This window comes from Charadrius vociferus, unplaced genomic scaffold (genome assembly GCF_000708025.1).
Source record: "Charadrius vociferus isolate BGI_N301 unplaced genomic scaffold, ASM70802v2 scaffold744, whole genome shotgun sequence".
Taxonomy (NCBI): Eukaryota; Metazoa; Chordata; class Aves; order Charadriiformes; family Charadriidae; genus Charadrius; species Charadrius vociferus.
Window position 1 is genome coordinate 1,361,819 of NW_009648252.1, and position 15,418 is coordinate 1,377,236.

The window sequence follows — 15,418 nt, forward strand, 5'->3', positions numbered from 1 at the left end:
TTCAGCAGAGGCGGGTTTGTCTGTACTTCAGGTTTTTGTGTGTTTGATCATTAGTTTAGAAAGAAATTTTGTGAAGCTGAGGTAACCTAACCTCCCAACGAGGCACTTATTCTGGTGTAATGATGCTTCTTGGTGCAACTTAAAAGAACCTTCACGTGGCTTTAAAAGTGTGTGCAGATAGATTGAACTGTGATTTAGCACTGTATGTGTTTCTAAAGTATGTTGTAAACTGATGCCCTTCATTGGTACACCTCCCTCCCGAAGTGTGCAGAAGCCTTCAGGCTTCCCTGTCCTCTGTGTGGGCTTATCTGTCCAACTGCTGGAGATGTGACCAGGGTCTCATCCTTCCATCAGGTCAGACCTGGATACCATAGAATCATAGAACCACAGAACGGTTTGGGTTGGAAGGGACCTTAAAGACCATCTCATTCCAACCCCCTGCCCTGGGCAGGGGGGTTGGAACCCTCAGACCAGACCCAGCCCAGGTTGCTCCAAGCCGCGTCCAACCTGGCCTTGAACACCTCCAGGGATGGGGCAGCCACAGCTTCTCGGGGCGACCTGCCCCAGGGGCTCACCCCCCTCACAAGAAAGGATCTCTTCACAATATCTCATCTCAATGTCCCCTCTTTCAGTGTAAAACCATTCCCCCTCGTTCCATCACTCCCCTCCCTGATCGAGAGTCTCTCCCCAGCTCTCCTGGAGCGCCTTTAGGGACTGGAAGGGGCTCCAAGGTCTCCCCAGAGCCTTCTCTTCTCCAGGCGGAACACCCCCAACTCTCTATCAGGGCTTCAGTTACAGCTCCCAGAGACGGAGCTGTGAACAGTATTTGGTGTCATGGTCCAGTTACATGATGACTTTCAACTAGTGGTAGGGTACAGCCAGACTCCTCGTGGTAGGGGGTTGCTCTCCAGGACCCTGTTCTGTCCTGGGTAAGCAGTGGTGCTGCTGCTGGTTGTGAAATAAAGATGTGGAAAACATATCCGGATCTGTTTCATCACTAAAGAGGACTTTGGAGGAAAAAGAGCAGAAGTAAAGCTCGCGGTTGCGTTTGGTTTTAGCGTTGCTTATGAACCTTACGAGATCAGAGGGTCATGGGGAATATCTTGCTAGTGATGTGTAATGGTTTGGAAATAAACACCAAGGGTGGCTCCAGCTGCCTTTGATCTAACTAAATGGCTATTATGTATATTCTATTTAACTTATTTGAAAATTAGGCAGAGCATACAGGAATGCTTCTCTGTGTGCTAGATGCTTGAACTTCCAACTGTGTGTTCAGGACCAAACAAAAGGAAAATGGTTCTCTTTCAAGGAGCTTATCATTTGGTAGATATATAACACAAAGCAGGCATGAAATGCTGTGGGAAAGAGGGACTGACTTTCTACCTTATCCCATGTTTTTAACATTTTGAATTTTTATTGATGAGGGCCAGAATTTGCAGATTTCACACAGTGTCTTTTGCCTTCCACGATATCTGTGAATTTTTTTTTTTTTTTGAAGTGGGATTTCTTAAGTTGAAAATGATGAGCTCTTAGCTTAAAAAGACTGGCAAGTAGTTAAATCCACAGCAGGCCTTGTTTCAAAGTAGACCAGAAAGTTTGGCGAGTGCGTGCAGAAACTTTAGCAGACGTCGCTTGTGATTTAGTACAGGGGTGGCTGATCTTCATGGTCCTGAGGCACCCTGATGAGTTCCCCAAGGATCCAGTGGTCACCAGATGAGTCTGCTGTTTCTTCAGGGCCTACCCAATAGACCAGAGATGTTTGCCGTAGCAGCCCTCCCTGGCTGGCTCTCCCCGATGAGAGGGAAGGGTTGCCCAGTGCTCTCCACACCATCCCAGCTTGCCCACCAGTGTATCCTGGTTTCAGGAGCCAGCCAGTGTGGCTTTGCTGACAACTACAGAAGAGTCTTGGTCCAGCAACCTGGGCGCAACCACCAAAGACAGAGAAGATCTTCAGGACAATTTCTCCCATTTTCCAAGGACCATGAAAGTAAAGATGCGCTGCTCTCAACGTGCCAGAGTCTCTCTTCAGGTACAAGAGTTTATTTCACCAAAGAAGGACCACGTGTGATAAATGAAAACCTTCCTACATGGGAAGCTGGGATTTTTTGGTGCTTTTGTGCAGCTTCCGTTGTCCTGACACGTAGGCAGGACAGCATTCGTTACGCTAAGAAATTACACTCCTCGTTCCACTGTTGACTCATCACTACCTGGTGTCACTTCTCTGACTAATGTCATAAATACTCGGGGATGATTTGTAGTATTTGACTGGCAGGCTCACGCCGAGGGCGATGGAGAGAGAGTGGCACAGCAGTCTCCTGGAGCATTACTCAGCCATAAATGATGTGAGCAAGCTGATGACCAGGTTGGTCCAAGATGACCGAGCAGGCCCAGAGGATGAACAATGGTGGCAGTGAGACAACATCCCGGTCCCCGGCCCCGTTTCCATGTCTAGGGTTGCTGAGGTGGAAGCTGTTGTGTTGCGGCAGCGCTGTGGCTCTCCAGACCTGATGGAGAGCAGGTCCATGCCCCGTGTCTCTGGAGGGTGGAGTGTCTGGGCTTCCTTTGCCAGTACAGCTGTGCCTGGCGGCTACCAGCACAGGGCATGGATCAGACATTTAATTATGAATGTGTACTGTTTATGAGAGTCTGTTCTGTACTCTGAATTGGAAGATCTTTATCTGAATCATTTGTCATATTGGATTAGTTGTACATCCTTCAGGCTGCTTCACAAAGCCCTTCTGCGTATGAAAGATTTTCTCTTCCATGGAGCCGTCTTAGCCTTGCTGCCGCTTCCCCGTCTCATGACTGGGTGGAACACCTTGTTTGATACCTGATGGTGCATTCAACGTCTGATAAAGAGGCCTGGTGAAACATTACCCAGTATTTCCCCTTCTGCTTTCCCGTTTTTTCAGACTTTGAATGTGTCAGTCATATTGTGGTCTGCTTGGTGTAATTCGGTTTTCTGCACATACTTTTTTGGCAAAGGAGCGTGCCTGCGGCAGCGGCGTTTCAGCGGGAAAGAGGGAAGCTGCTGCTCCTCTCCTTTGGTTGCCTGCAATAATAAATCACAATTTGCCATTCCCTAACCACAAAGAGAGTTATCTCCGTGAGTTTGTGTGACCCCAAAAGTTTCAGTTTACATACCCTCTTGCTCAGGGACCTCGCCTGCGGAGAGACTTTTCCTTCCTGAAGTTGCTCAGAGGTTGCAAGAGTTGAAGCTGGGGCTTCAAAGGACAGGAAGAGTGAGTGTTGTCTTATCCTCTGGCTGAAGTGGAAATCCAGCTGTCTGTGTTTAAATAACAAGGGCGTCAGACTCCGTCTCCATCTGCGAGGTGCTGAGCTTAACACTCAGCTTTTCTCATTTTCTGTTTTTGGGTTGGTGTTTTGTTTTGTTTTTTTTTTTTTTAAGCCTGGCCTTTCAATAAAAATTAATACATCGGCTGATGTGTTTGTGTACACGTATGCTAAACCAGGGGCAACTTCTTAAATCAATGCTCGGTCCTTGTTCAGCCAACATCCAGAGATCTGTGAAGGGTTTGCCCTTCTTGGTGTTAAACCAGTGCAATTCTCTCTGTTTCTCTAGGTATAAAAGGAAATATAAGGAAACTGGCTATTTCACTGAAAAATGCACCAGCGTGAGATTTGCATAAAGCTGTAATAAAAGTTTTCCATGTACCATTCAGACAGAAGCAATGAAGAAGTAATGCCATTTTACCCTGTTGTATTTGATACTTAACATGTAAAAACAGTTATTTACTCGATTGTTTCACATTCATTTCACTAATATGATTGTTCACTTGTAGACTGAGTTCTGGATTTACACATTTATTAAAACGTGAGAAAATTACTTCCATAAGTTACTTCAGGCCACGTTTTTCATTAGATATGAACCATTACCTTCCTGATGGTAAAATATCAAAACAAAACTCCAACCCCTTGTATCATTTCATTTTCAAGCCCTGTGTATTACGGGTTTTGTTACACACTGATTTTCAGGAGCGGTTTATTTCACCTAATTTGTCATCACAAAGATGTAAGATCACTGTATTTTATTTAGCTTTCTCTGAGTAAATAAAATTCCAAGAACCTGGGTATTCTGGTTCAAGGCTTTTAGAGGTTTTCAGCCCGCACGATGCAAAAGAGGAGCCCAACAAGACAGGCTGAGAGTAAACGACTGCTTTTATTGATCCACTTTATAGGCATACTGGTTGTTTAGATACAGCAAAGCAGGTCCACGGTAATTTAAAAGACATGGAGCTCAAGCAAGTACCTTAGGAAGAACTTTTTTCACAGTGTGAGAAGGTTTTATTTCTGTCCAGCCCCACTCCTTTATTGACTTGAAATCACCCAAAGTAACAACCTCAGAGATGTTGACCAGGCTCGAAGCCCCAGCGCTGAAAACGGTGGCGGCACGATGCCTGAGTGGGGAGCAGATGAGTGTCTCTGCCCTGGAGCAGTCGCACCCCTCAGATGGGTGGACCAGATGGCCGAGGTTGGTAGCAGCATCAACAACCCAGCTTCTATCTGCTCCCACCCTTTCGCGGAGCCCGTACAAGCTGCGAGCTACCGCAGCGAGTCTGACAGGCGGCGACTGGAGGAGTCGTCGTAACTCAATCATCTGTCTGCACCCCGAGACCCCGCTCCTCCCTAGTCTGGAGCTTCCTACAACTCCCGTCAACAGCAAGAAAACTGGTGGGGTTTGAAAACTTGCAAGTACTTGCTCACCGATACATCTCAGACAGCGTTCAACACCTCGCTCGGGTACAACAGGGCACCACTGGTGCAATGTCGGTCATGCACCGCTGCGAGGGGTCAACCGCGCAGTGACTACTGCTCTTAAACGATGCAAAACCATCCCTAATGGCTGCAAGATCGGGCTGGAAGTCTGTCACCCAATGTACATTCCTGCAAGGAAACGTGTTCGAAGTGGTGGCCCGTGATTTGCCCGTGCTTGGGGCTGACGAGGGCTGTGAAAGTCTTTGTGAAAAACTGAGCCCAGACTAGCAAGTTTGGGGCACGAGGCTGAGAGCGCTCCCAGTCTCAAGCAGGATCCTAGTCCACATCGGTCTTGACCTTTCTTGATGCTACAGCACTTTAAACTTTCAGTCATAGGTCTAGATGGTTCTGATGAAGGTGCTTTACTAATTGTTTTGTTTTGATTTGTTATTTGTTATTTTATTTTATTCTTTTTAATTTTCTATTTTATTTTATTATCTTACTTTATTCTATTTTATTTTATTATCTTACTTTATTCTACTTTATTTTATTTCTTACTTTATTCTACTTTATTTTATCTTACTTTATTTTACTTTCTTACTCTGTTTCAAGCTAGGCATGGCACTCAAATAGCTAACCAGTGCTTCAGAAATCCAGGTAAACCGAGAAAAAGCAAAGCTGTGACCTACAGCATAAGGTTTTACTGGCAAAGTTGTATCAGCTAAGAGCTTGAAAAAACCCTTCACCACCCCAGCCAAGATAACTATGTTAGCAAAACCTCTAGCGCAGGTTTTGCATAGCTATTCCAACAGAGGAGTGCTCTTGCTGGCTGAGCTCATGTCATTTGGAGAGGTGATGCAGCCTCCTGCCAGAAAACCTCCTGCATCTCTATTAAGAGGATGCTGCTGACACAGACACATGGTAAAGCCAGAGCAGCAAAGGATCTTCTGCTGTGCCGGAGGTTCAGGCGCGATCGTACACTCGCAACATCTTCCACCACCCGAGTCCAAATTAACTGTGAACACAAAATGAAATACAGTTTAGCAAACTATGCGTATTTTTCAAATACAGTTTTCCTGGGGCTCATGTGCTGCCGTGGCCATACCCATGCTACTTTTAAACAACCCGGCTTGAGTATCAGATGCTCTTCAGCATTAGTTGTGCCAAATACTGCACATGCTAATTTAGGCTGCTTCCTGGCAGCACAAATTGGCCCTTGTGGAGCTCCACATTTCTAAGACCGGACCATTTTTGAGCTTGTATATTAAAGGCAAGCCAACATCTCCCTGCTGCAGTCGGCAGCACAGGAACGTTAGCAAACTGATCCGCCGTCTCTTTCTGTTCCTGGTTGAGATACGTGGAAGTTGTTGACCCTTCAGAACTTTACTTGCATGCCAATGAGACGTACAGAGATTTCCCCGGCTCAGATCTCCCAATTTTGAGTCGGCAGACTGCTGCTGTCAGGAGGGAGTACCAACTGGCTGACTCCAGCTAGACCCAAGCTGCTCCAAACCTCCTTTCCTGACTGTCACTGCGGTTCTCCAGCAGCCCCAAGGCAAATATCTCAGCAGTCTTCACCACTGAAATATCTTGAGATGCATTAAAAAAGGCATTGGCTTTTGTTCACTTTAGATGAGCTTTTGAAGGGAAGAACTTCACCAAACCCTTTTGGCCAATGTACATTTTTGGTCTGCAAGGAAGCCGAAAGGCTGAGAGACTTGGGTCTCTTTAGTCTAGAGAAAAGAAGATTGAGGGGGGATCTTATTAATACTTACAAATCCTTTAAGGGAGGTGCCGGAGGGATGGGAACAGTCTGTTTCCAGTGGTGCCCAGTGACAGGACAAGAGGGAACGGGCACAAACGTGACCATTGGCAGTTCCATCTCCACCTGAGGAGGGCCTTCTCTGCTGTGAGGGCGGCAGAGCAGTGGCACAGGCTGCCCAGAGAGGTGGGGGAGTCTCCCCCTCTGGAGCCATCCCAAACCCGCCTGGACGCCGTCCTGTGCCACTGCTGGAGGTGCCCCTGCTCTGGCAGGGGGTGGCACTGGGGGAGCTCCAGAGGGCCCTTCTGACCCTCACCAGTCTGGGCTGCTGTGAAACTATCTGCAGAATGCCAACGTTGTGTGCTCCAGACCGTGGAGGATGCCCCTTCCACCAGCTTGCTTTGATTGGAGATGTAGTGGACCTATTCAAAGATCTTCACCCACACGGTACCATACCAGTTTATGTTATGTGATGGGCTTTCTGTGGAACTGTTAGGCTTCGTTCATACTCAACAGATTGCTGGGAGGTTTGTAAGAGAGCGGAGCCACCATCTCTACCTGGGGTCCCGTTGCACCTATTAGCCTGTGTTTGGGAACTTGGTGTTCTCCACGTTGTTACAGGTCCTCGCAGGCTTTTCTCCTGTAAGCTTTCTGTCACAAGACACTAGGGACAAGAGAAACAGAAGAATTGCATTATTAAGTTTAAAGTTTTAATAAAGCTGAAGCCTGAGGCTTTTACAGGAGAGAGCCGTGAGTTTTGTTTGCGCTGTTCACAAAATATTACCAGCGGAATTTTGTGTACAGGGTTTTTTTTGATGTTTTTTGACTGAGCTATGCATAAGGGAGATGACCCCCACCCTTTTTTAATCTTCAGTTATTTTAGAATTAAGTATTTTTCTAATGATGATTGATTTTAAGAACTTATACCCCCGATATAAGGCGTGTGTAGAAATTTTCGGTAGTTCTATCACAGAAGTTGGTTTACAGTGTGAACAGTGACAAGTCCTAAACTCCAGATGCTATAAAGCAATCTGTTCTAATATGGTCATGCATTATTATTACTGTTTCAGTGTGTTTTATTGCTGTAGAAAGCTATCACAATTGTAGACGTAACATCCAGTAGATCTTTGAACAAAATATCATAAAGTACTTGGCTGTGGTCATTCTATGATTGTATCTCTGCAGATATTTTCTTTTGTCCTTTAAAAACTGGGGTGCATCCAATGCTTTGTCTACTGCAAGGAGGGTTTTTATCACATGTCTGTGAATTCATTTAGGGAAAATTATTCTTGTCGCTAATTGAAAATGGGAACTGGTTTAACTTTGGATTATTTATTATTTTTGCTGTGTGGTGTTCTAGTGTAATTGCTCTGTAATTCTAATCCCTAACAAATATTTTATGAAGACTTGAGGATCTAATTCTGTTTAAAGACACGCGAAAAAAAATGAGAGTATTTCAGAAATTCTGGAATTCTATCCAGGAAGCAGTGAAAGGTTGTGGGAATCCCAGATTGACAAACTCACACTACCAACAAACAGAATTATATTTTTCGTGGTGAAGACGAGTCTTTCTCAACTGAGAAAAGGCATTAGCTCAAGTGCTGGTGCTCAGATAGGCCAGCTGCTTGGTTTGTATGAGATTGTGTGAAAAGGCAGTTGAAGGGGGTTTTGAATGACCGTAGACATGTACCAAGATCCAAGGAGAGCACCTGAAGTCACTAAGAAAGAATGGCACATCCTTCCAAAAGCATTAAATACCGATTGCCCTCTTGCACACCATTCCTGGCATGTGATTTCTTCTCTCGTCGCATCTACCACTGCTTTTACAAATATTTCAGAGTCCACCTGATCCCGTTTTGATCCTCCAGAATTTCTACTGCAAATTCATTTCACTTCTGGAAATCATTGAGGACATTTGGACAGGGGCTTCCAGTTCAGTTTCCTCTGAAAGGAATTCAGTTTGCACACACCAAAACCTCTTGGAGACTCCAACCAGTGTGAGGCAACTGGAGATGATGGAGGACTGAGGTCAAAGTTATTTTTGCGCCATGCCAAATGCTTATTGTAGACATGACCATTCACACCCAGTGCATGTGTAAACACCAACTGGAATTGCAGTGGAAGGCAGGGGAAGTAGCTGAAAGTTTTTCTCAAAAGTTCAAGAGAAATTAAAATTTGGGGCTTTTTTTTTTTAATCCATTTTTCTTCATTCCTAATTACAAGCAACTCAGAGGAGTAAGTATCCCCCAAAGCCCAAGTGGTGGAGGTTGATTTGATTGCCTGGGCCCATAAAAATAAGAGGCGTGTTTTAACTTCCTTTGACCTTTCTCAGAAGTTTAAATTTTTAGCCATTCTAAATCTATTAGAACAGGTATGAAGAGTATGGAATTAATGCCACAGAGTTACTCCCACAGGCCATTTGCCTAAAGTCTAACTGGGATATTCAAGGACTTCTGTGTTTAAAGGTTTAGACCTTTGAGTCACCTTTTAGCATATTGATGCTTTCAGTTGACAAGAGTGCTATGCTATCAAATATATTATGTACCAAAGATGTATTTTATCATTTACTCTTAGTATAGGTACATTAAATATATTGCATGTGATTTATGTATAAGACCACGTTTTATATGTATACATTACAAATAATGAAGGTATAAACCTTTTGTCATTATAAAGTTATGTTAATTGTGTAATATAAACTTACAGAGGATTACCATGTGACATTACAGACACTTGGGTCAAAGATCATTTATTAAATTGACAGATAAATGGGTAGTTAATATATTCTAACTTAAAGAATGCATTTTTAGGGGATTGTAAGTTCTTGCTTATGTAAGTGATAGAGTTGAATACTTGTGAGAATAGATAATTGATGTTTTCCCTTGCAAAGTGAAGGAACAAATTTTCAACCACTGGGATAGAGAGGACTTTCAGAAAGATGCCTGAAGACGTTCTAATAACTTGTTGCAGTGAAGACTGGTCTACAACTTGCCGTTCTAAGGGAACCAAATATAAAGTAGCGATGACATGTGGTTAATAAATTACAAACCCAAATTTTACTGTGACTGCAAAGAAGGAGCACAAAACCAAAGGTGAAATGGACATGCCTGAATAGAAAAGGTGATTGGGAAAGTCTGGAGGACCCATAGTGGTGTATTAAGTAATGCAGTAATAAATGAGAACTGATTTACCTACCAGAAAAGTGCCAGTTCACCTACATCTGATGATATATTAATTATTGGAAGACGAAGAAGGAATGTAAGGACAGTGTGAACAGAGCTGTAAGCCATCCAGTGAATGGGTGCAAAGAGAGATGACTTCCTGTAAAATCTGTTCAGCTAAAAATAATTTAAGATTTGAAAATGAGCGTTGAGTGGGAAAATAAGTAATTCCTAGGCTGTGAAAACTTCCCTTCTATGGAATTTACTGATGTAGAAAGCGTATAAGGCATGAATGAGCTCTAGACTAAATCCTTAGGTCTTTATTTGCAATTGTTGCTTCAGTAAAAAACACTATTTTCCTGAAGAAAAAAAATATAGTTTGTAGTATTGTAAATAGTCTGTGGTCTATTAAATATCTTCAGTTTTAGCATGTCCATTTCAAGATCTTGTACTGGCTGCATGGAATAAAACTGGTCCTGGGAAGTATAAATCATGCATCTTGTAGCACCCTTCCATTGGAATTTGATGTTGTGTCACATTTGAATGGCAGCTGCGTGCAAAATTTGTGTTGAATGTTAATATATTTCACCGTAACAATTTTATTCTGCTTGCTTAATTTTTACAATTTATTTGTATTCAAAACCGGGTTTAGGAGAGAGAAATGTTTTCATTCTGAGCAATCCATCCATTGAATCTGAAGCATTTACTGAGTATTGAAGCTCCTGTGGCCAAAAGCGCACAGGCTTCTTTGTATCTTCCTGCGGGATGAATTATCACCCCTGATAAGAGGGTCTGCTGTTTGAGCATCTCCTAGATCTGTTCTCCTTGGTTATTATTATCAGTTAGTGTCCCGTGGTAGCAAAGAACAAGAGCTGTTCGTCCTGGATTTGACGTGCTCTGTTGTGACATTTCTGTGTCACTTAAAGATGGACATGTTAGACTTCTTGTTGAAGAGAAGGTTATACCCGTGATCCTTTCTCCGCTTGATGTATTAGTTTTGTCTGTTTTCTTTCCAAGTTGGCTCACAAGGGCATGGATGCCTACCAAAACTTACTTCTTCTGGTCTGGACACAGAGAAATCTGTAACTGAAGCTCAGTTAATCCCTTCGATCCCTCTTTGCTGCTGCATCCATGAGCCCTTGTCCTAACCCCAGCACTGTGGCTGAGTTGTCAAAACACCCTCGCGTTGTCTGCCTCGGTCTCTTTGCTGATCTTTGTGAAGAGAATGCCATTCTGCATGCATCCACAAAGCTGAGCAGCAAGCACCAGCAGCATGTCGAGTAGTGTGTATTATTCCCCATGCCATGGATGACCTGAAAAGCAAAGACTGCGTGTATCGTGCGAAGAAAGAATAGGAAGAGATGGTGATCAGTGGGTGCCCGTTCTTCCACGTGCATAGGGAAAGTGGGAATAACAAACCTGGGCTAGGTCTAGAAAGGGAGAAGGGAACTGCACGTCTGTCTTCCCTTGTGATTTAAAGAAAAAGGTGACGTTCTTAGATGAACTGGGTGGCTAGTTTTCAAAACAGAAACGTGGGACACAATAGCTTGAGAAAAGACTGCTTTTCCAAAGCAGAGCGGATCTTTTTCCCCTTGCTGGTCATTAGCAGTGCTTGTGAAGACCAGCCCTTCATGGAGGAAGTCATGCTGGAACACAATGAGCTGGTGGGGATTTTAAGCTTCCCCCAGCATGTAATAACTCCAAGTAATTGGTAGGTACATGCGCTTCAAGGACAATGGCGGTTTTGCTCCTTTGCCCATTTAAATCACAGTATTCTGTGCAAGACGGTGCAGCCAAATGCGTGCTGGAACGCGCAGCACTAGTACAGGAATATTAGTACGTATGGCACGTTCCTAAAACTTATTCAATATACAGCAGATTTAGTGCAAGTTGGGTGCGTGTGGCTTACAGGTCTTGTTTTTAGATACCATCTCTTTCAGAGAACCTTTTTTTCTGGTAGGATTTCTGAGCCACTCTTATTGCTCTTACGTGGAACGGAGGGTCCGGCCCCCCAACCACACTGAAGGTGGTGCTGGATGTAGAAGTCTGGCAACGCAAGCTCCCGACAGCCTGGCAGGACCTGCAGCCCTTCAGCAGAAGGTTCTTCTGCAGGTGCTGTCCTGTTTAGAGAAGGAGAGTGATGCTACCTTAGCTGTTATGTGAAGGTAAAGCAGTTGGATGGTTGCTGGTGGCTGGTAAGAGAAAGGACTAGCAACAGCCCTCGCAAAAGCACCCTGGCTTTCTCCTGCAATCAAAGGGTCATCTCTTCGGTGGTCATCGCATGCAGATAGCTTTGCCTGATAAAGGGGACAGTAAAGCTGTGGTCTAAAAGCCAAAATTTTCAGATGCTTGGCAGATCTGAACCATGTTTGGGGCTTGGTGTAATTGCAAAGCAAATAGAGTAGAGTAGAGTAGAGTAGAGTGGAGTGGAGTGGAGTAGAGCGGAATGGAATGGAATGGAATGGAATGGAATGGAATATTGCAGGTGAGATATTCATGTTGAGTCCAAGTTCTGCTGAACAAGGCTGGTCTGAAGGTCTGAGTGACTCAGCCCTTTGAGAGACAGAGCATTTGTCGGTGCTTGAGATGTCCATCCAGGTTTGGGGAGAGGGATTGTAACATCAATAAAAATGTTTGTCTGGGGGCTCCACCTTCCACCGGAGCTCAGGGCTTTCATCCCCAGTTTAGCAGAATCACTGGTGGTTCCTGCAACGGCCTGAAGATCATTCTGAGAGTTTCACTGTTGTTATGGACAGTTTCATAATGGAGGGAGTTTTTGCGTCTTTATATTTACAGTGAAATTTAGTGCTCAGCGTCAGATGTTTGGCTGAAAATGTCAGTACCGTGTTACAGCTGAAAGCAGCTCACCCCTCTTACAATAGATGCTATTTTGTCCTAAACATGTGATTTTTGTCCCACACGCACATACCTGTCATGTTCCATCCTCCAAAAATTCTGGATATTAAATGTGCCCCACAGGAGGGTAAAGGATGAAAAAAGCAGTATTTATGGAAAGCCTTCACGTGAAGAAAGATTAGTCTTAAGAGTTTCTTCATACATTCTTACCCAAGATGTCCTAATCTCAGCTGAATTCCCAAATCATGTAATACTGACATTAGGAAAGAAGGAGCACTGGGGAAGGTGGGCACCTGGTTTTGTCTGGAACGGGGAGCTCTGCGTTGGCATTACCCGGCCAACAGTGGTGAATATTTTTCCCTTAGAATATCAATTCAGTTGCACTGATTTTAGAATCCACGTAAAACCGTAGAATGGTTTAGGTTGGAAGGGACCTTAAGGATGATCTAGATCCAACCCCCCTGCCATGGGCATGTAACATAAATGAAAAAAAAGGCAAGATGTGATTAATTCAGAATATCGTACTGCGGTTACGGAGAACTGAAGTAAGAGTGTTTGGTCAGAAGGGTTTATGTGTGTGATATTTTGGAGGAACCAGCAGATAGTTTGTGTAAAGTATGAATAAATGCTACTTTTGTGTCAAACATCTGGATCGAGGTGTTTATTTTGAAGTTTCTGATGGAAAATATAGTTCACATCCCCATTGTAAAAGTATCTTTCAGAGCAGTATTTTCGGAGGGGCAGCCTGTATGCTGGTACGCAGTTACCAGGGCATGAACAAAGAATGCCTGGTTTCAGAAATGTTGTGTGCGTCGCCGTTTATACAAAAGAAAGCTGGAAAAAAAAAAAAATTAGTTTATTGCGGCATACACGGTGATAAAGACACTAGTTGCGAAATGCTGGTTTCATAAGTATAATTCATTATACTTTCTTTGATCCAGTGTTACAAATTAGGGTCACTCGTGTCAGGAGATTAAAACCTTTTTGTCTCTCTTTGATATCAAACTATTCTTCCCCCGTCCCTTTTATCTTGCAGAGCAGCACTGAATTCCACAGCATCTTTGCCAGTTCACTCGTGTTATTTGCAGCAATCATTTAATTGGTTTTAGAACTAATATTATTTAGTCATACTGTCATTTGCAACAACAGAGGCCCTTTAATACCCTAAAAATGTTGAGAGGCTCCAGCGTTAGCTGGGTGAGCATATGTATGAGAGAGACCACAAAGAATTTTGGGACCATGGTGGGAGTGCAAGGTAGCTAAATTGGATAGAAAAAGGAAAAAAAAAAAAAAGCCCCATACAAGTCAAAGTAAGATTGTACATCAGAAAAACTACAGCAATCTACTGAAAATTAGTAGATGATAGTCATGAGTAGCTTACAGTGAACCACGGGTACCAGCTTCCCTGAAGGACAGAAATAGGAACTTGGAGAAGCTTGTAAAAGGTGTCCTCAGGGAATCTTCCATTTTTTCACTATGATACCTTTAATCCTAGAATTGTCAAGCCACATGGAAAATAATAGGACTGAATGGTTCAGTCAGTTAAAAGTTAGTATTATTTCTTTTATCAAAAATATTAGGTCTTTCTGTGTTTCTGGAGCTGTTAGGATTTGTATAAACTTTAAAACAAGTGAAGTCAAGTATTGAACTTGTATTGCTCTTTCTTTTTTAATTTAAGATCATTATCTGTGACTAAGCAGACGCTATTCAATAGAAAGAAAGAACTTAAAGCCAATATTTTTTAACAGATGATTCAACGAGAGGCAGAAGTAAAGAATAAGGTAACTGCTGTGGCGTTGACAGACTCTGTTCACAATGTGTGGCATCAAGAAGTTGGGAAAACTATTCGAGAGTGGATGCGAGAGGTGAGGCCGGGTTTTTTTAAAGAGTTGGGGTATATACGTCTGTATATGGCTGTATAAACATGTCTTTATCTGCTGACCTCTTCCATTTCTTTAGGGTATGAAAGACAGCACGTTACAGGAGTGCGGAAATAGTGTGCCCATACCAGCCCCTAAAATAACCGAGATTAAAGCCATTTCTGAACTTCAAAGATAGCAGTCAAAATAATAAGAATCAAGTCCAGTGTTTCTTCCCGCTGCACAGCAACACAGACGCGTACACCAAGGCAGCCCACACGCTGCTGTGTATCTGGAGCAGAGTCCTGTGCACACCCCGCGCTCCTGGCTTGATCTGGCCATGCTGGAAAAAGCCCCTTGAAAGTCTCCGTGGCTCAGTGTGATGATTCTCACGGCCGGCACAGGATCCTTTCTCTCAGCACTTCTGCGAGATGTAATTACTTCTGAAGTGCTCTGAAGTTTTCTGACGGAAAGGCGGAGCGTTTGCTGCTGTACGAGCACCAATGGGTGGTTGGTCCAAAAAGATCTGGTGTCAGTTCACGGCCAGCATCACCAAGTTCCACCTTTGGGTGAAGGATGATGCCATGCGTTCATTGTTCTTTTAGTACTCAAGTTGCTGAGATTTTAAAAATCGTAATTTTTTTAAAGCAAGACCAACTAATCTTCCATTCATGAGCCTCTTCCTCACCAGATCAGGCTCGTGTCTGTGTTTTCTGCGTTACCGTTGCAGAGCGTTGAAGCGATAGGTGCACGTGGCAAATTTAAACTGGTTGCATCCCGAACTTTTTGTTAGATTTGACTTTTTCCCCTGGATGTAGCGAAACTTTCTGTATAGGCTGCCTGTTCCTGACTTAACCTTACAGTTTTATAGGCCGTGACTGATGGGAATAGAGAATCACCTGGGATGCAGCCTGACAGCTCTGACTTAAATGTTAAAAATATAAAGAATGGTAACCCCTACAGGCTCTGTCAGAAGAATCCCCATTTTCTTTATGGGAAATCAAAACCTTAAAATATATGTTATGTAGTAAAACTGAAATTTTAAATCCTGTAATTTGAATCTG

The 15,418-nt window shown here is 43.5% G+C and overlaps 1 protein-coding gene across 2 annotated transcripts in view; it reads left to right on the forward strand.

Annotated features, from left to right (window-relative positions):
• FAM172A (family with sequence similarity 172, member A) overlaps positions 1 to 15,418 on the forward strand; it is a 244,126-nt gene that overhangs the window by 154,443 nt on the left and 74,265 nt on the right. For both annotated transcript variants that reach the window (XM_009884330.1, XM_009884331.1), the window contains one exon: positions 14,244 to 14,360. In XM_009884330.1, coding sequence (XP_009882632.1) covers positions 14,244 to 14,360 — 117 coding nt within the window. The remainder of the gene's footprint in view (positions 1 to 14,243; positions 14,361 to 15,418) is intronic.